We start from the raw sequence: 27,686 nt of genomic DNA on the forward strand, positions 1-27,686 counted from the left end.
TGGTTTCCTGTTATTGTTTGTGACATTTTTCTTCTTCTTCAGTGAAATAATCAGCTTGGAGCAAATGAAGCCTGTCACGTCTGTTGCTACCATTTATACAGCTGCCCAGGTCCTTCCTCGTGGCATGTATTTCCTGGCCAAACACTTGTGAACATTTTTGTGTGTGTGCGGCATGTTTGTGTGTTTTTAGAGTGTGTTTCGTGTATGAAAAGAGATCCTTGTTTGGGTGAGAGGGTGCTTTGGGTTGTAGAGAACATGTAGAGTGTGTGAAAGAGAGAGTCAGAGAGAGAAAGTGTGTGTGTGTGTGTGTGTGTGTGTGTGAGAGAGAGAGAGAGACACGGGGAGGGGAAGACCGCCTCTCACATCTGGCTCGCCTTGTCAGACATCCACACACATGCAGAAGTTATGTTGCAACAATTCGCCCCTCGAACCTCGGCCGACTGCACATGACGTGGGGGCGGTGGGGAGGGGGGCTTGAGTGAGGAGACGCTGGATGAAATATCGTTGTAGTGTAGTGTCGGATCTCCTCCGCCTCGGCTGGTGCAGGAGGTGACGCAGCCAGAGAGGAGCTGCGGACCAGGTGAAGCGGTGACGATCATTGCGGCAGCCGCTCTAGACGCAGCCGGGGCGCGCTCCCTCCGTCGATCCCTCCCCTCTCTTTCCCTGCATCTCCTCGCCGGTACCGCTCACAGTGGACTGAGGAATAACGCGTGTTGACGGACCACCGGTGGACTATGAGTCTGTGCGCGCCGCAATGACAACCCAGCGCAAGACCGCCAAGCTACAGCTGCGGCGGTCGATCAGCGAGCAGCTGCGGGACTCCACGTCCAAGGCTTGGGATCTGCTGTGGAGGAATGTCCGGGAGAGACGGCTGGCAGGTTAGAGAAGCGGCACAAGTGAAACTTATCTGAGCAGGCGGGATATATGGGTCTTATTGTGACTGACACAGCTCTGGATCTATTTCAGGGAGCCTTGATTAAAAATGAAACATGGAAATTAATGTCTGATTGTGTCTCTTCCGTGGAGCTCAATATTCGATTTTATCTCATCAGACTACAAGATATTTTAACTGAAATCATATTATTAGTCTATATACACCATCGGTCTGTCACGCGCAGCGCGCTCCCTGATATTTTGGGAAGGTCATTGTCAAATTTAGTGCTCAAAACAGCACAGGCATGTGTTGGGGGAAAGGAATCCAGTCGGGGTCTCAGATGCTGATCTGTCAGCATTTAATGTTCTGATCTGGAGGAGAAGGGTTTGTTTTTCTAATTTCCAGAAAGCAAAAGAAGTTTAATACTTAAGATTTCATATCAGGATGAAATAATCCTGAGTGTGCGCCAATGCAGCAAGTTTGGAGGGTCAGTCGGTTTGCTCCATATTTACAGTGGCCTGGATGGTGTCTCTCTCTCTCTCTGTCTCTCTCTCTCTCTCTCTCAACGGTGTGCAGAGAGAGAGAGAGAGAGAGAGAGAGAGATGCAACTTGGTTTAATGGAATTACAGAGACGTGCACCTCTTAAGAAAATTAAACATCAGCATCCCCACAAACCACCACCAGGCCGTGATGCTGGTGGTCCTCTCAGACACACAGACAGATGCTTAGAAATTAATCATTTTCAATAAAATGTTATCGAGGATGAGGAATTTTGCTTGGGTGTGCTTTGGGCTACACAATCAATCTAAAATCATCATGATGGTGGAATGAAGCTTCAGAGAGCACCTGCTGCCCCAGTAATCCTCTTCCCTCTGATTTCTCACCCCTTCATCCTGTCCTCCAGCAAAACCAACCCCCACCCCCACTGCTTAACCCATCAGACACACAGTCCACATCTGTTTAGATCAAATTTGGACATGGGGGGGATCCTCAAAATGTTCACATCTGGTCTTATTGTTATGTTACTATTCCTTTCCCACTGCGGTGGGATGTTGCTCGAGGATGTTTGTTTTGTTGCTTAGAAAAAAATGTCTGAAAGTCATTTAGTTTGTTGCATTTGTCAGAGGCAGAGGTCACATGTTGAGCAGAAACTGTAAATGAGCTGAATGTTTTTGTTTGATGACGTAAATACAATTGCATTTATTACAAACAACTGAAGAAATCCTGGACAATAGAGGACAAAAGCACAAAGCATAAAGCATCGTTGATGCACAAGAGAAAGTTGCCAAATGCTTTTCAAGCGCATACATCTGTCATTTGAAGTAAGAGATGAAAACAATGCACTAAACTGGACAGAATCATGCTGGAAGTGTCTAAATGTTAAAATCAATTTATGATTCCATGAAATCATTGGTCGGTTTGTGTGTGAAAACAAAGCATATAATGGCACCTGGATTTAGTTGTAATCCTGCAGATTTTGAGGTTAGTGGGGGTCGGCTCTCGCTTTGCGTGTGGGATTTGTGGGTTTTAGTTCCTTTGCTTTGTGTGTGTGTGTGTGAGTGTGTGTGTATGTTTGGAGGGATTGTTAGAAAACACAGATAAATGCATTGTTCAAGTAACTTGATTTCTGTACGTATAGAATCCACTTGTATCTGTGCCCACAACTTTCCTGTAAATATTTCAGAGATTTGTCGAACTATCAGGTTTTATGACGAGTGCCTTAATCAATTTTCGTGTCTCCAAATTCATTTCAGTAAAATAAAGGTTAAACTTCTCGCTATGTTAGACCGCGTCAAAGGTGTTACCAGCAATCCTCAGCTCTAGCCGTGATCTCCGTGTCAGTGAGGTGCATTTGTTACCAAGCTATACACTATGCAGCCGCGGGCTCCAAAAATATTCTGCCCTTTCTATACCTACAGTAGATGACAAGGCTCACGTTACAGTAATTGCAACAAACACGACTCTTCCAGCTGCACGTACCAGATGAATAAAGGACATAGCATAAACTGAGCCGAAGAGATTTGTGTTACACAACATAGCTGGGACCAGGGTAGGGTGCTCAGTTTTTGGCTGTCAGGTTTTTTTACCGCTCATCTAGAACTATCTATGTTGCAATGATGATTTAGACAGCAATTGATAAGGAAGTGGGAGCCAAAAAGGCGTTGCTAGCCTAGTTAGCTCTGCGGCATTCTTGACTATTAAATAAAGCAAGCTCGAACTCTCAACAATAAATTAGATCCAGAATACCATCCAAACTTTTTTTCATCCAACCATTTTCCACTGACTCGAGGAATTTAATCCAAATTCATGTCTGACATGTCCAGAAATAGCTGTTATCCAGCCAATGGCCTGGAACAATCTGGATCTATAATTTGATCCAGATCACCTCTGAATCCCTTATTCCATGTCGGGTTACGTATCCTTCCACCAAACTTCATCATAATCAGTACATTGGTTTGTAAAATATGCTGCTGACAACAAACCAGCAAACATGGCAGTGATGACATGTTGTGTGTTTGACAGATTGCGTCTTTCTTTCCTCAGACCTGTGTTTCAATATGTTTGCAGACCTCTGTTTTGCAGCTCTAAACTACACAACATGCTAATGAATGACTTTGTCTTATCTGTAGATTATCAGATGGGGATTTTTTTAAAGGATGGATTTAACAATCGTATTGATGTGTTTTTAGTTTACCTTATAGTCTCATTTCAGGTCATTTCAAATCATTCTTAGAGCCTCACACATGGGTTATTGGCTTGATCTAAGACTGTAAATTAAGATTAGAAGGGAATAATAAAGCACAACGTCACACTTAAATGGATGAGGAAGCAACTAGAAATATAGATCCCCCCAAAGAAGCTGCCAGGATGTAGAACATGAGCATCATCACATCTGTCCATTGTTTCAATCCTATGATACGCAGCTTCTTATATTTTCTCAGGATAGTGTCTATTATTTAGGCACTGCTAATGGGTCATTTCTTTGATCAGGTTTTAATAAACAACCATATTTAAGAGACTGAAAGGCTTTGGAGGGCATCCTACAGTGAGCCATTTCTAACCTCACATCATAGATAGAACCATCCCTTCATATTGGATTTTTAAAAATATTTGCTCAAGTTCCCACCTACTGCATTCCCGCCCTCGTCATCTCTACTGACAGAAAGCTGATTTTTTTCCCTCCGTATCATATTTTTGTCCTTAGCATCTGAGTAATGCATATTTCCCTACTGACTGGTTACTACATCCTGTTCCTGTAGCCTGCGTAGTTATTTACCTCCAGTGTAACTGTATCAGCTCCACTCAATGTTCTAATGTTTGCATAGTGCTGATTTTATTTTCAGCTGTGAGAAATACAGTAGTTGTAATCGTTTTCTGTTGTGTTGCCTCCAGAGGGCAGTCTAATCTAATCCAATCACAGATTAAATAATTCAGAACTTCACTGGCTTTGATTTGATTTGTGAGGGTTTCAGAATGTATTGCATGTGTGTATGAGACAGGCCTGTTTTGGTGTGTGTGTGTGTGTGTGTGTGTGTGTGTGTGTGTGTGTGTGTGTGTGTGTGTGTGTGTGTGTGTGTGTGCGCGCGCGCATTTGTGCTTGGATGTAAAATAATACAGTGGATTTTTAACTTTGTTAGACCTTTACATGAAATATATTATGATAATTATTTTTAATATTAAGGTGGTCAGGAATGCATGATGCCAATATATGTCCTGACTAAGAGTGTAAGAGTGCAAATGTGTGTGTGCTTGTGTGTGAGACTGCTGAAATTAAATTGACTTTCCTATGACCTACTTTTCACATGCACACCCGTCCCACTTGTACCCCCTGCCTGTTACCTCCCCAAAATGAGTTAAAATGGTCTCATATCCTCTCTAGTTTAGGCAAATCTGGGCGCTGCTAAACTAGGTCAGAGACTGCATTCCATACATTTATCTGTTAACGTGAAGACGGCGTGGCATCACTCACTCACATGTTTCAGAGTTTCGTGGTGATACGGCTACACAACATTTCTCACAAGATTGGAATGTACCTATGTGCCGGATCGAATTTGGGAAGTGGCTTGAACTTGATTGTGTGTATTTAGGGAATATTTGTCAATGGGATACTCAGAATTAGTAACTGTTGCTTTGCTCCTACACACACATTCCTCAGCACAGTCTCATACACACATTGCATACTCTCTATTGTCCTGCCCTTTCCCATTTCACTTTGGGATGTGGCCACTGGGAAAGTGCTCTTCTCGTGCCTGAGGCATGTTCCACATTGAGTCTTTGGCACATCTTTAGGGAGCAGGGCAGTGTTCTCTGAGACCATTGGCTGATGGTCATGTGACCAACGGAAAAACCTTGTGGAGGCAAGACTCTTTCTCCCATCCCATTTGAGAATCAGCATGTGTATGTTAGGAGGGCTGAGTCAGGTGGTGTGATGAAGCCTGTGTGTTTGTTCCACTGCAGTGAGTTGAAGGGAGGAGGCAGCAGCAGGCGGGTTGGGAGCTGATTAGGCTTCCAGTGAGGGCATGTAAGAGGCAGGAATTCAGGAGGAGTGCTGGAACAACAAGTCATCAAGGCAAGAGTGAGGAAGACTTAGTGAGGGTCAGGTTGTTTGGCTGTGGGCATCAGGGTCACCATTATGGATGTGGACGCTGCAGTGAATATGGACAGAATGGCTGGCTCAGCAGGAGAAAGTGCACACAGAACAATAGTAAATAACAATTTGAACTCAATGGAAACTGTCCAAGATAAAGACCCTGCAAGTCCAACCATTGCTGACGGCGAGAACAGCACAGACAGTGCTGACCTCACAGACAGCAGGAGGATAGAAATCGATGAGCACATGGATCAAAGTGCCAAAGGTGAAGGGAGGAACTGTGACAGTGACAGTGACAGTGACAGTGGCAGCAGCACTGAGACGACCTGCCTTGAGGTCATGACACCTGATGGACAGGACTTCTACCTGAGGCTGGGCGATACCCCTCGACGGCGGTCGGCACTACGCCTCTCACGCATCATTGCCCGTCGACAGCTGCTCCGGAGGCTGGCACAAGGTAGAAATGAGGAGAGCTGGCTGTCAGTTACTGTCTGAATTTGAGAATGGCTGCATTTCTGTCTCAAAAGAAAAGGTATGAAGTTAGTTTGATGTCTGCAAACTGAACAAACCTTATCTAGGAGATGGAGGTTCGTCCTAGGTGAAGTTACTATGACATTGACTCTGCAGAATAGAACTGATGACAACTTTAGATCATTTAAACCCAAGTGCTTTTTGGTCATTGTAAACTAATGTAGAGCGTATTTCCCTCAAATTCGTCCATTCGGAGGAATCAGATTATGTAAGTTCCAACAAAGTAAGCTTTGATACAGAGAGAACACGTGAAGGAAGATTCATGTGACATCATGTCATATCTGCTGAGAATGTTATCAAGGTTTTATTTATGTCAAGGGAAGGAAATGTCAGATTAACATTCGATTTTTAGGTCTTATGGTGATCTTTTTCACTCACTGAATTAATCAACGCTCAGGATAACACCAAGACGTAGAAGAATTTGATTGACGTATAATTCTGTACAATATCAGAAATATGCCTGAGTGGAATTTCAATTTCAACTCGGTGTTTCTGTTGTTATTCATTTGTCACAGTTTGATTTATTCTTTAGCTCCTTATTTCTCCTACAAAAGGTCTGTTATCTCTAAAATAAGAAGTTGATTTATGTCTGCTGAGATGAAGCAGATTGCTGTCAGCAGCAAATGTCTCTTTTGGGAGTTTCGATAAGATCAAACAACAACACCAGAGTTGACAAAAATGACACAAAAAAAAACAGTTTTAAGAAGTAGCTATACCCTTTATTCATAGTTAAGTGCTCACACATGCGAGTTGCCAACACTCCCGCATTCTGGATCTGCTCAGTTTGACGTATTAAGCTGCTTCTCCTCCAAAAATGTCTTTCATAAATCTGCAACAAGTCAAAACAAACCCTCAAGGATTGCACTGTTATTATTTCTGTCTATGTCCTCCCTGCCTTACTTGTGAGCTTTTGTATTCCATCGTTACTTCCTCAACTTCCTGTCACATGATTCATGTTTCCCGGGGAGTAAACAAAACATTCCCGGTGTTCATGAAGATTTGTAAGAGGAAAGGCTTTGGTTTGTTCCAGCAGCTCCTCTCAGTGTGTGTTGGGTTCAATGTAGAGGATGTTTTACTGTATCCAGCTTCAGCTAATGATTGAGAAAAGAAGCTGTTGGAGAAGCCAGAATTAGACGATGCTTGGTATGTTGTCGACTAAAAATGTGAAGCGCCAGCTGTTTCGCTTCTTATCAGCCGGAAGTCGTGTGCGCGCCTTTTTTTTCTTTTTTCTTTGGTTTGGTTTGTTCTGAATCTCCATGACACATAACTCCTTCACCTGAGGGTACAGAAACGTGTTAGGGCTGGTGTTTTCTTTTATTTCCCCGTCTCTGCTGATAGATTTGCCTCTGCGAGCCAAATCTTGCGTGAAGCGTTTAAAAAAGAGAGAGAGAGAGATATGTGGAGGAGAGTGAGTACGAGAGATGACAAGGTGAGGAATGTAGATGGAGGAGCAAGTTTATGCCTGACTCAAACTATTACTCCCTGCCTTTTATCCTGCACAAGTTCAATCACACACTCTCTCCGTTCACATACCAGTTGCATACTCACTCAGCAGCTGTTTCGACTGGAACTTAAATAAAAAGAACAACCTGAAATAAGCCCTTCCAAGCATTAATCACATAGCCTACAAACTCGACAGACGGGCAACGTAGGTCAAATAATTGTGTTTCTGTTCGTGTTATACTTTATGTACAGTTCCTGCTCAATAGCTCAGGGTAGACAGGTAGTTAGCTGGAGAACGCGGTGTGCTTTGGAAATTTTTCCCTCAGGAGGCTGTGGAGACCAAAATATGGGTGAAAAGAACTCAAACTGATAATAGACACTTTCCCTCGAAGCCACTTTGACGTGCCACAGCAGGTAAACACTGGTGTAATTAATGAGATTCATTATTGCAGCGAGACAGGAGGCACACTAGCAGGACCCCGGCCCACCTAAATGGAACAAGGCCATAATTATTTCTTTTTTTAACACCCGCTGACCCTCCAATGACATGTCAAAATGCCCTCTGTGTTTGTATCCTCCCTATGTATCAAAATATGAGTCTCAGGTTTGTGGGATATGAACCATATGCTTGCGCCAAAATGGAGGTTCTCTGTTTAGTTTACTTTTTGCACAGATCGCTACAGTTTTTGGAGTATTATGTATGAAAAAGAAGACTTGGATTATTCTGGAGGAAGCGACTGAGAGTTTTGCTTTTGTTAGAAGTGAGTCTCAATTCCTGCAAGATCATAATGTACAGCTGCCGTTTTCTAAAAAAAAAAAAAAAAAAACGTTTAAGTGTTTGTCACGTTCCATTGCAAGTGACCTTCCAAAGTGGAAACACTAACGGCATAAATAGTATATATAGGCTGTTAGTGTATAATATGATATGCAATAAATATTTATGATGAAATTTCACCCCCCAACCACCAAAACAGTTCTGATGCTCCGTGGCCTAGATTCTCAAAGTCTCTCAAACCCTTCCAGAGGGATGATCACAACTGCTCATTAAAATTTGATGTCATTCGCAGATATGATGATAGTAAAGGCAGCTGATATTTTCAGTTAGGAGGTCACTTCCTCGAGTGAACTCTCAGAGCGATCGGTCGACCAGTTTATCAGTGAAATTAGTAGAATGTTGTCTGTTTCTCACCCCTGCTGATACTGATACAACACAAGGCTGCCCTGATTCCTTTCAGGCAGTTGACGATAAATAACTGACGTTACAGATGAAGTGCAGCACATATACTCATAGGCACCTTATATTGTTCCTTCCTGTCAAGTCACATCATAAATGGATATACTATAAAATGCTGTATCCCATCATTGCAACACCCTCTGCTGGAGAAAAAGTGGCATAACCGAGTAGGCAGCTTCACTCTGGAGCAAGGGTGCCCAAACATTTTGCCTTGGAGGGCGAAAACTGAAACTCGGCGGTGGGCCGAGGGTCAAATGCAAACATTGTGTTGTAATATTTTGTCTGAGTATCACTTGCTCTCTTTTCTTTGGTACTTCACTCATGCCAAAGTGTTACTCTGTGCCTGATGAAATGATGAAAAGATAATCAAGTATAAGTAAGTATATATCTGACAAATCAGAAAAGCACTTCACACCGCAAAATAGAAGAAATATTGCCATTATTAGGTCTGTTGCTACTCCCGTCATTCATATTGGGATTCTTTATTTGGCGGGACGAATCAAACCTTTTTCTAAATCCAAATTTGTGGGCACCGCTTTGGGCAGCCCTGCTCTTTAGTCACCTCGTACTGTTTTTCTTCACCGGTTAACTTCTAAAAGTCCTGGTGCTTCATTGATGTTTAAACTTGTCTTGTAGCAACGATAGTAACCGACAGGAGACTCTGCTCCTGAACCTGCACTGATTTCCTGCCAGTGTTCATAGGATTTTTCTCCCCCCAGTACATTCCTGGGGGCTGGACATCATCACATATGAACCATATGGGACAGAGTAGACATATGCATCTTTAATGGTCCTCCCTCTTTTTCTTCCTCCATCTCATCCATCACTTCTCCTCTGCTTTCTTCACTATTTGTTGAGACCCTTAAACATGAGGGACTAAGTGTTTTAGCTGATGTGAGAATATGGCTGCTTTCCAGGCATTGCGTGTGTGTGTGTGTGTGTGTGTGTGTGTGTGTGTGTGTGTGTGGGCTGTGTGTCAGTTTATGCCTGTACAGCTTTACAAAGTGTAATTTATCTCCCCATTTTATTTAAATAAACAGCCCTCAGTTTTACAAAAATAACCCAACACTGTGTTACTGCTCATTATCCATCTGTGTGCCTCGGTCTGATCCCAGCTGAGTACCACTGACATATTAAGTCCAGGAACTTCCTGTTGCTGTTCTTAGCTCACATGCCGCTCTGGACGCATGGGAAATTCAGGGCAGGAAATGATGTCATGCAAGGCAATTCGGGGTCCTTGAGACCCAGTGTGAGGCAGCTATAACACTGAGAAAAGACAGTCAGAAAGCTAAGGTGGTTGGACTTTTACTCAGAAAGAAAGATAAAAGAAAGGAAATGAAAGGCGGAGGAGAGAAAGGCACACTTGCAGAGAGAATGCTGTGAGGACATTGGGGTGCTTGTATTATGTGTATTATGTAACCTTGGTGGCATTCTTGTTATGTAAGGAATTACCTTACAGCCCCTTTGTCCCACACATGGACGTCCACTCACACACACACCCACTCCACTCTGTGTTGGATGCACACACACACTCACGCACATACCATCTGTCTACCTTCCCTGCTGTTGTTCGAGTGGCTTGCTGCCTGTTGTCATATATTCTACTCAGCAGGAATGTGGCGACGTGGAATAGACCTGAGGAAAAGCACAGCAGGCAGCTTGGATTAGCTCTATCTGACTGTGTACATGTGTGTGTTTTGTGGCCCTCTAATAACATGTTTGTGCACTAATTAATCTCTTGATTAAATCCTGCACAGATGAATAGCCTTGCTTTGTTCCCACGCTGACAGAAGCGTCACCACTTGGCACCCTTGCAAACAACTACAAATACACAGCCAATTACGCATTCACAAACAGTATAATGAAGCACTTCTTCAAACAACTACAACCGCCGGGCAGCACTGCAACTTTATAACTGTTCATTACTTTTTAGGGTTTGCTGCAAAAGCAAGTATCTGATAAATTGTTGTTACCAAGGAGGTCATGTAGTCTGTCTAAAAAAATCTATGAGGCCCGTTTAGTCATAGCGCTACCTGATGGCAAAAAGAAGTTACATGCTGCTTTTACATTTGGATGTACTTTACCCAGGTGGTCAACCATCTCAGTTGCAATGCCGAAAGAACTTGTGGATGAGTTACTGTGTAACGACTTTTCCTCAAGCAGTGATATTAAAGTGGTAGTCCACCATGAACGAGGAAACTGTCACAGCTGGACTCACATGCTCAGATCTTTTCCAAACTTCACGTTTGATTGCAATCCTGGCCTGAAGACATCATAAGCCCGGTGTAACAAACCATTAGATTTACACCAAAATTACACCTCTCAGTCAGACGTTACAGCACATAATGTATATATGATATAATACTTTATTGTATATGCTCACACTGAAATTTGTCTTGCGACTCAGCAGCCTTGTACGCAAACACATATACACACACTTGACGTAACAAAGAGAACAAAAACAAGATTACATACATAAAAACCTAAAGTCAAGAGCGATGTCCATCACTTAGCCTACTCTTGGCTAAACTCCTGGTTAAGCCTCAAAATTGACAGATGGACAAAGGACCTCTTTAGTCTGACATTATTGTATTTTGGGACTTTGTACCTTTTTCCTGAAGGCAGCAATCTATATTCTCCATACAAAATATGTCCAGTGTTTGTAGTGATATTCCTTGCCAATCTTGGAACGCTGCTATCATACGTAGATGTAAACAGCTTCAGAAGTGGTTGTCGAAACAATCTTTGAACAAATGTTCAGTCATTGCAGCAGTTGCGACTTTGAGGCTACAGACAAACATCCATACCAGGTGGTACTACAATAATGAAGAACAGTTATAATAACAGAACTGAAAACCAGAGGAAGAATCCGTCTACTAGCACCAAAAGGTCTTAGACGGTGAAGGAAATAGCTTCTTTGCTTTGTTTTCTTACCCACTGACTCAATCTGATCTGTCCATGACAGAAGATGGTCTATTACTACTCCGAGGTATATGTACCAACATACCTGGTGATCTGTTCACCATGAATAGTAATGGGGGGGGATCTGTGTATCTTTATTGGTTCACCAAATAAAATCCCTTCAGTCTTTTATTGTGTTAATGATGAGAGCACCACCCTATTTACTCTGTTGGTGCAGTATAGTAAGTTTATGTTCTCTATTGCCACCTAGTGGATGTGAAAATTAATATTTGCATCACAGTGTGTCCATAAGGGGCGGCACGGTGGTGCAGCGGTCAGCACTGTGTCCTCACAGCAAGGAGGTTCTTGGTTCGAGTCCCAGCTCCAGCACGAGATCTTTCTGTGTGGAGTCTGCATGTTCTCCCTGTTCCTGTGTGGGTTCTCTCTGGTACTCCAGCTTCCTCCCACAGTCCAAAGACATCAAGAGGGGACGAGGCTGATTAATACTCTAAATTGACCGTAGGTGTGGCTGTGAATGTGAATGGTTGTCTGTCTCTATGTGTTGGCCCTGTGATGGACTGGCAACCCATCTCTAGGTTTCACCACCCTCTAGTCCACACTAGTAGGTGCACAGGGTGCGTGGGGCCACCCATCCCAGCTTGCAGCTGTAATTAGAGTTCAAACACCAAACTGCCAGGGGACAAAATAACTATAGCCGAGCAAATATGACTGCAAAAGTACAGTTGTCGAGGCTACAATTTAGGTGCACTCATTGGTATTCGTGACAGGCAGAAGGCATGTGTGGGATGCCCTCAACACCAGAGTTTGATGACACACGCACTTCTACTCTTCTCATGTGGTTTGGTGACAATAAGAGAAATATAGAATTCCACTTGGCTCATCAGTGCTTTACTGTAACATGTCTGGTGGTTTCTATAAAAAGAGTCGATAATGTTTCAGATCTCACATCCAGTAAATAAGCAGCTGGTGTGGTATGTCTTCCTCCCTGTGGTTTTCCCACAGGGTTCGTCCATCCCGGCTGCCCTCCCCACCCCAGCTGTCTGTCCGTCTAATCCATTTTACATTCTCTGACTCACTGGAACATCTGGATTGTACTAAACATTTGCGCTGGCGTGAGTAGTTTATGTGTGTGTGTGTGTGTGTGTGTGTGTGTGTGTGTGTGTGTGTGTGTGTGTGTGAATACACACTGCATTCTCCCACACATTGTTCTGGTCTGCAGTATTGTAGCATAAACCAATAGAAAGAAGCCGAGGTCAGAGTCTCCTAGCTGTCCTGCCAGTAGGTCCAGCTGACATGTGGAGTTAGCGTCCACCAGTCTGTGTGTCTGTGACCTCAGAGACACAGAAACCTCAGAACACCAGCTGGAATTAACCACTTCCTTTATGGATATGATGGGGAAACCGCAACTGTGGAAATGACCAAGAAGGTGTGGAGTTGGTGGCATCGACTGGCTTCTTGTCGAAGGAAAGAGGAAGACAGGATGAAGAGATTTCAGTGAACATGCAGAAGGGATATACAGTTGAAGGAAAATGTGTAGGGAGAGAAAGATAATGAGGGTTGAAGAGCAAGAAGGGTGCAGGAAGAGCATAAAAGTGCATCCAAAGATTGAGAAACGTTTAGCTTAACTTAAAAAAAGGTTAACAACCGATGACAGATTTAGGAAGAGATGAATGTGATGTGTGTAAAGCAAGAAACTACAAGAAGAGTGAGAAAAAGAAGGAAGTCAAGTGAAGCATGAGGCCGTAAAAGTAGAGAGATATTGTATGTGGATCCGAAGAAAGTAGCAAGTGTGCGCGAGAAGGTCGAGAGGAAAATTAGAGGGAAGAGAAAACCTGGGGCTGGAAGAGGGAGGTAGAGTTGTAAACAGAAGAAACGGAAAGGCAGCGAGAAAGGATTGTTGTAACTTGATTGAAAGCTGGGAAGTAGTGGATGGACGTGCCATGGGATGAAGAGGAACATTTACTCTGAACGACAGAGAGAGAAATAGAAGCATGTCATCACCTTAACCATGAGGACTTCAAGTAAGTTTTCAGTGTGTCTGCTTTTTACTCTGCACACAGGAGCGGTAAAGACACGCCGCTCTTTGAAATTTCTCTTTCTGCAAAGTCTATATTCAGCAGGTTACCAACTTTTTTTCCTGATTGGTGCGTGATTTAGAGAGAGGATTGGTCATGCTGAGCATGTTGGCAGAGGGATATAATTGCTGGATTGCGGTGAGAGGATAATTTCCTCTCATCTCTGATGGTGTGGACGGAGGCTTTTTATTGCCCCGCTGAACTTTGTCCAATCTGTTTCTGCGGCGTCTCTGATGTTGGCTGCCAGCTGCTTGAAATGAGAGGATGAGACGAGTGAGGGAGGATAAGATAAGGGCAGAATGTGAAATGATTTAGGAATATTGCTGCTACTGTTCTTTGAGAGTCACATTACAGAGGACAAAGAAGCATTTTTGAAGGTCAAGTTTATGGACTTGAAACAGCTTGTTATCAATTTGGAAAATTTACAGATGTTGATGATTTATTTTCCAAACTAAAATGCCAAACATTCTCTTTTTCTTTTTTATTTGTCTGCAGAAAATGAGCCCCAAATGTCCCAAATCTTCCTCAGTGTCATTTTGGTCATTCCTACACTTGTGCAGACTGTTAATTAAAATGAAACTGGCAGTGTGATTGACATTGACAATATCTGTTTAAATAAGTTTATTTTGAAATGTCCTTATTTATGAATTTCTTCCATCCTTTAGTTGTGTTTTTGTTGTATAATGAACACGTCATTGCCTTCCAACTTCTCACGAACATCTTATATATGTAGGTGTAAATGTGTGAATACATATATCTATATATGCATATGTACGGATAGAAATATTCTGTTTTAAGTTTGTAATATTCGTAAAACTTTTTAAAATTCAAGCGGGGCAATCATTTTTTTTTTTTTTTTTTTTTAGAAAAAGTGGGTCCACACAAATGCTGGCATCATGATCATGCATCTTGTGTTTTTGTCAGCACAAAGGCTTAATCAGCCCCATAAAGAAAATGCACACATACACGCACTCATACACAGACACGTAGACACATGCATTAACAATTTAGTAGGGTCTAAAATGCGAATAATAATGGAAAAAGTAGTAAAACAAATGCCTGTAAATGCCTGCGTGCTGGCAGTGGAGACATATGACGCCAGGCAGGAGTGGCAGTAGAACACACAGATTAATAACTCAAGTAGAAGTACACATTTAAAAAAAAAACAACAAAAAAAAAACGCACCAAAGCGCAACCAGAAGTACTAATTCCAAATATTTTGTAAAGTCTTTCAAAGAAGTGCAGGTATATTAGGTCAGGTGTCTTCCTCGAGGCTCTTAACCTTTTGTAGACGTCTTCTGCTTCTTCCCTCACACATTTTGAAAAGTGGCGTTTAAATGATTTCCTGCCACCTACTTCATGCTGGAGTGTCACCAAGTTATCGGCCCTTTCAACAGAACTCTTGTCTGTTTCTCTTACTGCTGCATTTTTGTCAGTTGCGCATCAAAACTAAAGGAACGAGTTAGGAGAAAAAGTAAAGAGAGGACAGGGCCGACATTTGTGCCAACATGTGGGAAGTAAAAAACAAGTACAGATTCATGAAAAATCTGCTTAAGTACAGTAAGAAAGTATTTGTTCCACATCATTTCCCATCTCTGGTGCCACGTCTCTTTAAGAAATGGTTGCTTTAACAGCTGAGGTGTAACCACTGGTGTATCTGAGTGGATAATATTTGAAAACACATACGATTTTTTTTTTTTTAACCGTGCTAAGTATTTCCTTTGTCCTCTCGAGATAATGTGTGTCTATTGCTGGCTAACTTCCAGCTTTTCCAAACTCTTCATTCCAGTGAATTCCCAGAGCAAATTTCAATTCTCTGAGATGTTCCTCCCCCATATGCTAAAAAATGATGGGAAAACCAGACAAAGACAATGTCATGCTCGTTATGTTTGTGTTCATCTTTTGGATATTTAAGGAGGAAACCATTTAAAGTTACATCAAGTTAAGCATGTAAAAAGACGTAAGTCAACATAATTTGACAGCAATTCCGAGACGGAAGTTGAATCCTGAAGGGACTTTCCATATGATGAGATTATATAAGATCATTGGAGCCAGACTCTTTGAACCCACTGTAGCAAGTAGAAAATGCTGCTGTCACACACAGAAGGACCGTGAATGCCAAAATATGTTCAGTATGTTTATGTGTAATTCTATTGCTGTTTTTTTTCGTTCCTTACAGAGATTGAAGCTAAGGAGGCGTGTGATTGGCTCAGGGCAGCAGGATTTCCACAGTATGCTCAGCTCTATGAAGGTAACCCACAGGATGAATATATACACATGTATACATACACACACACACACACACACACACATTACATATATATATGTATGTATGTATATATACGCATATGTGTGTGTATATATACATGCACTCAGCCTTTGAACATCTTCCTTCTTTTTTCCATCATCTTCATTTCTCTCTTTCCCTCTCTGACATCCCTCCATCTCCACATCCCTGTCTTCTGGGCCACTGCGGTCTATTTCCAGGCTTCAGTTCCTGTCCAGAGGGAGGGTCATGGGAAAGGCCTTGTTATCACTGCTGGGACTCTCACAGCTTCTCTTTCTCTCTTAACTTTTATTTTTTCTCCCACCTTTCTATTTCCTTCAGCCATTCCTCTTTTCAAAGCCTCCCTTTTTTAAAGCTTTTTGTGACTTCTAATCTGTTAATCTCTCTTTCTTGCTTCTCATTCATTCTCTCCTCATCCTTCGTGTGATGATCATCAGGTCAGTTAAGGCACAAACAGGAAACGGCCCCAGTAATCTAAAAGGGAACGCTTAAAATCCAAGACACACACACACACACACACACACACACACACACACACACACACACACACACACACACACACACACACACACACACTCACTCTTCCTCTCTGAGAAAGCCTGCAGTAATGCTGGGTTATGGATGCTGGCCTCTTGGACTGTGTGGCTGCTCCGGCACACATGCGTGCAGTCTGCCACCACACTCAACAATATAAAGGGCTTGAGTCATTTGGCATGGTGAGGAAACCAGTGTTATTTTAGGCTTAAAAATGTGTGTGTTCTGGGGACGACCTCGTAGTTGAATGTTTTGGACACAGTCCACAAGGGTGCAAATGCCCTGAGGAGTGAGTCCCTGGTTTGATTCTCAGCAAGCCAGACCACATCTCTACCCTGTGTTCCCTGTTTCTCTTCAATCTCGCTCTCAAATAAAAGTCTAAACCACCCCAAAAGAGGTTTAAAATGTGTGGCTGATGAGTCTATCTGGGAGCAGGTGTGCCGTACGTCAGGCCCTTAGAGAAACACCATTTGAATTTTCCTCAGCGGTTCTCATCGTTGTCTCATTCACGCACACACTCGTGCTGTGCTCACTGCTGGCTCCTGTCAGTCATTAACTAACAGGACTATCTCACTTCCAGATTCCCAGTTTCCAATTGATATTTCCTCGGTGAAAAGGGACCATGACTTCTTGGACCGGGATCTGGTGGAGCCTCTGTCACGGTAGGATTCCTGCATCTGTTTTGTTGTTGTTGTTGTGATTTTTTTTGGTCTCTAGCTTTTCGTTAGGCACCAAAATCACCCCCCCCCCCCTTACCCCCCTTGGTCCTGTGTTCCTGTGGCCTGGTGCTAACCGCTAATCATTAGATGTCTGACCCTGACTCATAATGAACTCCCCATCCCTGCCTCCTACTCAGACACCCAGGCTTTGATCTGGCCACTTCCCCTCCCCTCTGCCACACTCTGATCTCCCATTCAAAGAGCAGAGACCCTCAGGGGGTGCAGCAGGGGGAGTGGGGGTGGGCGGGTGGGGGGCACCTGAAGGTAATGGGAAAGGAGTGAGGAGATGGCAGCAGAGTCTACCAGATGGCTTTGAGTGTTTTTAAGCACATCTCAGCTATGATCTATTTTTCACATCTCTTATTGATTGAAGTTTTCCCTGCGTACCCTCATACTTTCACCCAGGATTACCTTGTTCTCCCCCTCTGCTCAACCCCACCCCCTCCAATGCTCATGGGAGAGGGAGGGTGTGGTAATTATAACGTTGGTGACAGCTATATTGTGCCCGAATACACATCAGACCCCCTGAGTATCATTGCGGCAGCCGTAAAACACACACATAATGAGCTCTCGCTTGTTCAGCTCCTCACAGAACTGTGTTAGATCATGTACTCGTGTTTGAAGTATTACTCTATACACGTTATTACTCTATACACGCCCAGATTTCCTCTTGTGTTCATTGCTTCTATTGTTGTCTCATGTTACCTCTGTATTCCATGCTTACTTATTTATTACATTCTAGATGCTTTATTTTTGATATTAATTTCCTCATTTTTGGACAAATGATAGATTTTTCTTATCTTATTACAATTTGTATCCTCAAATATTGTTTGTATCAGCCTGCAGTAGAAAAACTGACTGCAGAGACTTCCACAATGGCTCCCTCTGTGCGTTTCCAATGTGAATATTTACTTCAAGTGAGAGAGTTTCTTCAGAGGAAGTGTTTCTATGCCTCTATAAAGCACTTTGAATTGCTTTGTGTTTAACGTTGCTTTGCCTCACCTATTGGGTGCATGACTTAAAGGGACTTTTTAGTGAGATTACCCACAGTGCCGAGTATGAGGGGAGGAGCAGAGAGGGTTTCGGGGGAGATGGACTCCTCGAGGGGGTGAGGATCAGTCTCAGTGGAGAGAAAGAGAAGAACAAGGGAAGGGAAAGGGGCATGAAGAATGTGGGAGGCAAGAAATGGAAGATGAAAAGGCACGTCAGAGAGTGAGGGATCAGACTGAGAGGGAAAAGAAGACAATGGGTGTCTGAAGTAAGAGATAATACTGTGAAAATAACAGTTGAGTATATCCAGCCAGCATATTTGACAGACTGTGTGAATGTGTGTGTGTGTGTGTGTGTGTGTGTGTGTTACAGACGACTAAATACTCTGAACAAGTGTGCCTCCATGAAACTGGATGTCAGCCACCCCAAGAAAAAAGTAAGATATCTGTTTGTATGTCACCTATCATGTGTTGGCTGGAGTCATTGTTTTGGCGGCAATATCTGCGTAGAACAAGGAATAGTTTGATTTTGTATTTCAGGGTATTTAAAATGTGTTCACACACTTGTGTTCAAATGTGAAGTGGATTCAAGTGCTTTCATCCACAGTTTCCCCCTTCATAGTACACTATAGCAGGGCTGACCATCATGGGGGTCAGGACCCAGTGGGGGGTCTCAAGATCATTTCTGGAAACCAAAAATATCCCCCCCAAAAAATCATGAAAAATTCTAAAGGTGAAAAAAAAAAAAGTAATGTGAAAAAGAATTAAATCAATTTAAATTTGTGTGTGTGTGTGTGTGTCGGCTTTGAGCTTCTGCTCACTTATGCGTGCCTGTGTGTGTGTGTGTGTGTGTGTGTGTGTGTGTGTGTGTGTGTGTGTGTGTGTGTGTGTGTGTGTGTGTGTGTGTGTGTGAGTACTCTTTCAACACCTCTGGGTAAAGTGATCTTTCTTATGACTCTGGCACTTTTATTTTGGGGGTCCAAAGCTAGAAGAGTTTGGGAGCTCTTGCTCAAAGGACACCTGGATGTGCGTGAAAATCCTGTTGAAATCTCAACTCATGCTAATATTCAAATAGACCCTTTTATAAGCCTCTGTGAGGACAAAACCCTCCATGGAAGTGAACTATATTGTGCTGATCACTCACCAGAGACAAATAATTGTTTTATTCTGCCTCGCAGTAGCGAATCTTTGATGGATTCCACATAGAAATTCAATATATATCAATTTTTTCTTCAGTTCATAATCAGGAGGTGTGTTTAGAAAATGATCAAGTAAAAAAAATGTTTCCGCCTACAGGGCGATGACTCCGACGAAGATGACCCTCTGGCTATCAGTAAACGCTGGACATTTGAGTGGACCAGCCGACGCTGGTCTCGCCTGCAAGACTTTCTGTTGGACAGCACCAACGAAAGCAGCCCGACAGGTCAGGGGGAGGGTCTTCACAGCACGGTGAGCAGCGAGAGTGTGCTGACAGACCTGAGCGAGCAGGAGATCACCGAGATCTCCTCCCTCCACAGTGAGGACTCCGCCTCCACTATGCCTGACTCCATATCAATGGCATCCCTCTCCGCTTCCTACCAACCTCCCAGGGAGCTTCCACACTACAACTCGCTGCCAATTAAGAGTGGTCGCCATGGGCAAGGAGGGCGGAGTAAAGCCAAGGAGTTTTTGCGACGAATGGAAAACATGCGTACTTGGGGTCCTTCGACGAGGCGGAAAAGCTCAAATCGTAGGCCGCCAATGGTCATCAGTGGACCGGTGTTACAGGGGGAGGAGCCTATGGCACTGCAGATGCTCCAGTGTACCCCTATAAGCCAATTAGAACATATCTCCAAACAAAACCACCAAAGTGATGGTGATGCATCATCTGTTGGTCTTAATAATGATTGTAAAGACCAGTCAGCAATGAATGTAAGTCCCATCAATGAGAAAGTGGCGGCCAATGTGAAGGAGCGTAAAAAAGCCCGAACTGCCAACAAGAGAAGCAGTATGTATCTGGAGGATATGGAGCTGCCTTCTCAGGGTAAGAGGACTGAGGGACAGAGCCAGTTTGGGAGGAACCAGTTTTATTCATATGAAAACCTCCTCATTCACATCCCCAAAGATCACAAGCCAGGAACCTTTCCAAAAGCTCTGTCCATTGAAAGCCTGGCGCCTTCCCCTGGTGACAAGAACTGTGTCGCCACAATGCAGTCCCAAACTTCTCCATCCAATAACCACCTCGCTGAGCACTGGTCTGGTAAACCACTGTCCAAGCCCTGTCCAGGAGCTCCTAGGGGCAGCAGGGTGAGTGTTTATGACAACGTCCCGGGCTCCCACCTGTACGCCAGCACAGGAGACCTGCTGGACTTAGAGAAGGAAGATAATCTCTTCCCACACCTAGATGATATCATCCAGCATGTCAGCGGTTTGCAGCAAATAGTGGACCACTGGAGCCGTAATATGCTGCCTGAGGGTGAGACAGGGGACAGGGAGGAGGAAGGGGAGGACAGGACCACACCCAGTGAAGGTGACAGAGACGGGGTCTCCTTGAATGACACTGATTCTACTGGGACCAGTCGTGAGAGGAGGGATTCTGGAGTAGGCGCCTCCCTGACAAGACCACGGTGAGCAGTTCTAGTTTATTATAACTCGGGTCGGTTCAAAAACAGCCCAAACTGTAATACAGATATAATCTTGTACATTGACTTGGTAAGGATACTTACTGTATCACTGTCTCACTGACCCAGTCTACGATGGCCCAGTTTCAGGACGTCTGATCATCTCAACCAGCCAGCAGCTTCACTACAGATCAGTAGCCAATCAGCAGGCCAGCTCAGTCTGCTGCAGAAATTCTCTTTGCTCCGCCTGACAGCCATCATGGAGAAATACTCAATGTCCAATAAGCATGGCTGGACATGGTGCGTATACGCACACACGAGCGCGCACACACAAACACACACACACACACACACACACACACACACACACACACACACACACACACACACACACACACACACACGTGTTCTGTTCCTTACTTTGACTGTCTCTTTAAGTCCTTTATCAATATAGTGGAAATAGGTATGAGTGCTAAAACCAGGGAATACGTTAGCATGGTTGAATGTCAAAAACATTGGGTTGCTTCATCCTTGCTTGAGATTAGGGCTGAGCAATTCTATCGATTCTGCGATATATCGATATTTTGTTTCCCCAGAGGGTACCGTTTTTTTCAGCCGTGAGTATCAAGACATTAAGCCCCATTCAAATCCTCCGTGTCCCGCACTTAGCAAGAAGAGCAATTAGGTCTGCCAGCCGCTAGTGTCGCTGTAGAGCACTTCTAGTTACCCAGACGCCGACGTATTTCTCATCCTGTTAGAGTTGAGAGACTCAGGAGAATGGCAGCGAGCATTGTTCCCTCTAATTTTTCATGTGTCTGGCATACACACAAAGCATTAGACATCGATTTATAGACGTCTAAAAGACGTCTAATAGACTTCTATTTGTAGACATCTATTATACACCTATTCATAGATAATAGTTTGTAAAAATAATTTAAATAACCACCAATATCTGTGTATGTATTATCATTCATCTGCCTGTCCATGGAATGTGGGCCACTTGCTCCTCCTCACGTTCTCCATCTCTGTGTAGCGGGCCGTTTCCTTGGCTCACCGATGTTAGCTTGCTACTTTAGCTCGTCGTGGTAACCGCCGCAGTTCCCGCTTGCATCACACATGTACTCCTTGCAAACTCTCTGATCCGTCGTAGCCTGGGCCCATAACCTGTTGGCAGGCTCTATTCTCCTTCAGCGGAGATGGACAACTCTCGTTTGACAAGAGTCGTACTAATGACCTCTCTGGAGAACAACATGCGTGTTTTCTTTTTCGCTCATCAAGGCAAAAGACAAACTCGACAGGGACCCCTGGTGGGCTCCCATTGGTAACTACAACATACTAAAAATCACTGTACAGAAGCAGTCATACACATGACATGTCCTACCTCAACATAGATGTCTAAATAAACGCTAATAGACGTCTATTTATGGACGTCAAATAGACGTGTGTGCACTGAGAATGTGCGAGCGGTGCGCGATTGCACCCTTGGCAGCGAGTATAACTCTGCGCCTGCATGCTTAAACACAGATGTGTGGGAGCATTTTGGGTTCAGAAACAAAATGGAAAGTGACGATTTAGACAAAAGTATGGCGGTTTGCAAATTGTGTCACACAAACGTTAAGTACTCTGGAAATACCACCAACCTGCGAGCCCACCTAAAACGTCATCGCCCGCACAAGGAAATGCTAACTGAGACCGAGCCCAAGAAGCTGCGGCGCGACCAGAAACGAACCATGCTGGACAGTGACGGCGGTGGTTGCCACAAGTTCCCATCTTCTTCACTGAGGTCACAGAAAATTACGGAGTCCATTGCCTACTTTATTTGTCAGGATTTGAGACCTTATTTGGCTTTAGGCGCATGGTGAAAGTGATGGAGCCCCGCTATGCCATAGTCACCCGGAATTGAGTTATTGGCTGCCATGGTTTATTTTTAGTTAACCTGGTGGCTACACTGGCTAGTAGCTACCTCATATGTTCAATGGAACACACAAGATGTCACCAAAATCACTGTCCCTATAAAATCTTTCATAAAAGGATGTAAGTGTATCGAATTATATCGTGACATGTATGACGTATCCTGAGCCGAATATTGTGTCTTATATTGTATCGCAAGATAAGTGTATCGCTTCAGCCCTACTTGAGATATTTTTACATTTTGGTCTACAGTATAAAATACATATTTGCTAGCTTGTTAGCTAACAAGTGGCAAAATGAGACTACAGAGGTTGTCATGTTGTTGTTTTTTTGAATGCAATTTTCCTAAACTTATGTTTGCCAGAGTAAATCCATCATTAAAATCCCATTGGATTTTGGCCGAGGGAACCCACTGCAAGGCCGTCTTCCAAGTTGGCTAAAAGAAATACGACATCCCTGCAGCACTCTATTATTTCCCTCTTCTTTGCCTGCAAAGAGAGACATGTTATGTATGTGCAAGACAGTTTGCTCAGCTTCATGTGCCACAGCGTAAAAACAGTACGACAACGTACACATCAACACCTTTACACATGGTTTGAAGGCCATAACATCGACTGCATCCATTCCACCACACTGGCAGTTTTCAGATTTCTGCCCGCTGAGGTCATCAATGGTGCCACTGTTGGTCAAAAAAATTGGCTTCAGATGTTTTGTTGCACATCACAAGCCCCTCATTGCTGCGGCCCACAAACACAGATGCGTTCTTATGTTGTTAAAGACCAGTTCTGTTTGTTTTTATGATCCCCGAGAGGGAAATTGTGTCGACCGTTCATCTACATGAAGAGGAAGATAATGAAAGCATAGACCGCTCTTTCTCCCAAACACTTCACTGATTGTTTTGTCTGACGCTCCAAGGTCTGTGCCCAAGTTTATGAAGCGTATGAAGGTGCCAGACTACAAAGAGAAGAGTGTGTTTGGTGTTCCCCTCATCGTCCATGTCCAGCGCTGTGGCTTTCCTCTCCCACTGTGTTTACAGCAGGCGCTCAGCCACCTCCGAACACACTGTCTGGACCAGGTTAGAGAGCAAAACAGTTTAAAGGAGACTGTTAATATTTATATCCCCATCTTCTCTCACTGACTTTTATGCGGTTCCTGTTTCTGTCTTTAATCTCTCAGGTGGGTTTGTTCCGTAAGTCTGGTGTGAAGTCGCGTATTCAGGCTCTGAGGCAGCAGTGTGAGATGTCCCCTGACTCTGTGAGCTATGAGGACCAGTCAGCTTATGATGTAGCCGACATGGTTAAGCAGTTCTTCAGAGACTTGCCTGAACCTCTGCTAACCAGCAAGTTGGGGGAAACCTTCCTGCACATTTATCAGTGTAAGTCAGAGCTGAGAACAGTGAAAAAGTAACTCTCAGGTCTTCAGATAATTGCTATAGACCCATATTTCTTATTTGGTGCAAAAGAATGTACAAATGCATTGAATCAGTGTGCACAAATAGTTTCTGATCTTTTCCTCTTTCCTACAGACGTCCCAAAGGAGCAGAGGTTGCAGGCTGTGAGAGCAGCCATTTTGTTGATGCCTGATGAAAACAGGGAAGTTTTGCAGATGCTGCTCTACTTCCTGCGTGACGTCACGTCCTTGGTAGAGGAGAACCAGATGACGCCGATGAACCTCGCTGTGTGTCTGGGACCTTCCCTCTTCCACCTGAGCTTACTGAAGAATGAGACGCTGTCACCAAGGTGAGCTGATGATCACAATGATGATTGCATATCACCATTAGCAGTACTACATGTAATGTTTGATGATGTTATTACTATTATAAAAACAATTAGGATGTGCCTCGCTTCTCTTCTATGTCATTTGTCACAGCGATAAAATCAGGAGTCGAACCATTTTTCAATCTAAAGTTTTGCTGCATATATAAATTGTGTATGGGAACGCTTGATTCTCCCTCAGTGTAGATACCCACAAGGCTCATGTTCTGCATATTCTGAATTCCCTCTAATCCTCAAGGTCAATCCAGAGGAAGTACACAACTGGACGTCCCGATCAGAAAGATTTAAATGAGAACTTGGCTGCCACCCAGGGCCTGGCACACATGATCACTGAGTGCCAGTGTCTCTTCCAGGTCAGAATTTATGACATTATTTGATAGTTTTCACATTGTATATAAGTACACAATAAGTCAACAGATATATTATTGCTCACAAAGAAATGGTGCATGATTATTCTGACAAAATAACAGTTTTATATATTTCATAAATATTTCAATGGTGATGCAGTAAATGTATAAAAAAGTTTGATTCCTCTTGCAAAACATGAAAATGGGCTGCGTTAATTTGTCTTCCTGTGCATCTGCCATTTTATTACTGGGCAAAAGAAAATGGACGACCTAGCCATATTCCACTGTGTTTACTTTTGCATGGTCATATTTTGGCCCTTAGCTGATTTTGTGGCTGATGTGATGAGATGCACGTCCTCCGGCTTTTCCCCAGATCCCAGAGGAAATGGTAACCCAGTCTCGTAATTCGTACATGGAGGCTGAGCTGCTGGTGCCCCCACTGGATGAGCTGTGCAAAGCTCATGAGGAGGAAATGGATGAGGAGGATGAGGAAGAAGAGGATGAAGACGGATCCTATCACGCACACCTAGAAAGGCTCACCCAGAACCTGTTGAAAGAGGCTAAAGATAAGAGCAAAGGCTGGGTGTCACGCCCATCTACTGACCACACAGAACTTGCTTCTAAAAAGGTATTTGAACAGATATCTTCAGAACAGAAAGAAAGCAAGGAAAATTTTAACACACTTACCTTGCATTATGCAGAAAATCACAATTTTTCAAAGTAAGCACAACTCAAAATGAACTTGGCAATTTGTTTCCTACTTAAGGAAGATGATCTAATTAAGGATGTGTTTGTGTGTGAGGTTGGAGACGGTAACCCTCTACGTCAGTGGCGTGTGTGTATGGAGGTGCCAGCAGCTCCTCATGATGTGCTGCAGCGGCTGCTGAGGGAGCGCCCCCTGTGGCAGATTGATCTACAGCAGGAGAAGGTTCTGGAGACGCTGGATAAACAGACAGACGTCTACTATTACTCCTGCCACAACATGGCACCTCTACCCAGCTGTGACTATGTGGTACTAAGGTTAGGATTACTCTTGAAATATTTATGTCCGCCTGGGAGTCATGGTCATGTGATCACCAGTGTAGGATTGTCTGTCAGCAGGATAACTTGTAAATCTGAGCATGGATTTGAATTAAATTTGGTAGGATTGAGGAACGACTGATCAGGTGGAGGAATTAATCGAGAACGTTCATCTAGATCTGCTGACATCACCGCCTTGGTGGAAGTCTGTGCTCTCCCAGTACCCTCATGTCCTTTATTTGGATTGTTTGGAATTTAAGTATTACGACATAATTGACTTTCTATACAGTGGTACTGCGATAATATGGCGTTACTGTATCTGTATGAAAAAGTGATCAGCTTCTACAAAATGCAGTTCACCGCAATCAAACCCAAGATGAATATGAATACCTACAGCTTCATATGTACCTCGTCAAATAAATCAACCAAACAAACAGAACTAATGCAGTATTTCTTGATTTAAACGGATTCAGCTCCTTCAGCATTGCACCAACCCTCCATCAGATTTCATGATAATTGGCCTGGGTAGTTTTGAAATAACTCTGCTGAAGATGTAAAATGCAGTTTCTTTTGTGACGGTAAATTGTTTAAATGTAGTGGCTCGTCCGCTGAAAATTGTCCTGGTAGCTTTTGCATAATAATCCCGCTAAATGTCAGACGAACAAACCAACATGCACATGTGGTGGGAAATATAGTCGTGGCAATAATATCTCTCTCATGAAATTCATCACCTTGTTGACATTTTCTGTCCGGTCAGATCATGGCGTACAGACCTGTGTAAAGGCTGTTGTGCACTGGTGTGTGTGTCTGTTGAACACGACGACAGTCCACGCACAGGAGCCGTGAGGGGTGTTGTGCTGGAATCGCAGTACTTCCTTGAGCCCTGTGGGACAGGAAGGACCAGATTGACCCACATCTCCAGAGTGGACCTCAGGTCTGATCAGTTCTCACATTTACTCAAGGTCTTAATCAAGAGTACATTCGTGACTGTGTGTTGTTTGCTGCTCTTGCCCCAGGGGGAGATCTCCAGAATGGTACAACAAGGCATTTGGTTACCTGTGTGTTAATGAAGCCCAGAGGATCCGCTCTTCGTTGCTCCCGCTGGACCAGACGAGCACTGAAGCCAAGATATGAACACCAGAAATCAAGCTTTATCTTGGGTGACACTGCCCATACAATGAATGACCCAGGAGGGAAATCATCCAGGCAGTGAACTTGAGAAATGGACCTTGATGTAGGTGTCTTTTCACGCTGCCGAGCCACTCTGAGCTTCACTGTACTGAGTGACCGTCACTCTCTCTCTCTCTCTCTCACGCACACACACACACACACACACACACACACACACACGCACGCACGCACGCACGCACGCACACACACACACACACAGGAAGGAAGGAAGGAGGGGGGGTAGAGCATCTTTTTTTAAGTGTTACAGTAACAGCACAATAGTCCACATGTTAGCGCTCAAATAAGTTCTGTACCTGAATCTGTAAAGAAGCTATCAAAGCCTATTTATCAAAATCTAGGTTATCATAGTTATCAAACTTGGCCACAGACATAAACCTGCTTAAATTCTCAAAACCACCTCTTTGGCAGTTTCAATATGTCGCCAGATACATAGTGTACCATAATCACACACACACACACACACACACACACACACACACACACACACACACACACACACACACACACACACACACACACACACACGTGCAAATTAGTTACCAGCTATTTGCTGACTTAGCCAGTAATATAACTCATCTATCTGTGCAGCATCTTCTACAGCTGCAACACGACCACATTTAGTAAAAATGCACTTCATAATGAT

The 27,686-nt window shown here is 43.6% G+C and overlaps 1 protein-coding gene across 4 annotated transcripts; it reads left to right on the plus strand.

Moving 5' to 3' along the window:
• Positions 1–360: 360 nt before the first annotated feature.
• LOC147248649 (stAR-related lipid transfer protein 13-like) lies at positions 361–27,567 on the plus strand. Of its 4 annotated transcripts, none has more exons than XM_086226281.1 (14): positions 361–878; positions 15,850–15,921; positions 17,072–17,153; positions 18,573–18,636; positions 19,496–20,805; positions 20,929–21,099; positions 23,626–23,785; positions 23,887–24,085; positions 24,236–24,449; positions 24,724–24,838; positions 25,206–25,460; positions 25,635–25,852; positions 26,610–26,786; positions 26,869–27,567. In XM_086226281.1, the coding sequence occupies exons 1-14, from the start codon at positions 755–757 to the stop codon at positions 26,984–26,986; spliced, it is 3,279 nt and encodes a 1,092-aa protein (XP_086082407.1). In that variant the 5' UTR covers positions 361–754; the 3' UTR covers positions 26,987–27,567. The 4 variants fall into 4 exon arrangements, with proteins under 4 accessions (XP_086082407.1, XP_086082405.1, XP_086082406.1 ...); XM_086226279.1 differs by lacking the exon at positions 361–878 and adding an exon at positions 5,161–5,922; XM_086226280.1 differs by lacking the exon at positions 361–878 and adding an exon at positions 5,161–5,922 and having other exon boundaries at positions 20,944–21,099.
• Positions 27,568–27,686: the final 119 nt, after the last annotated feature.

The sequence above is a fragment of the Aulostomus chinensis genome, chromosome 15 (genome assembly GCF_037954235.1).
Source record: "Aulostomus chinensis isolate RoL2024-O1b breed Wild chromosome 15, RoL_Achi_v1.0, whole genome shotgun sequence".
Lineage (NCBI taxonomy): Eukaryota > Metazoa > Chordata > Actinopteri > Syngnathiformes > Aulostomidae > Aulostomus > Aulostomus chinensis.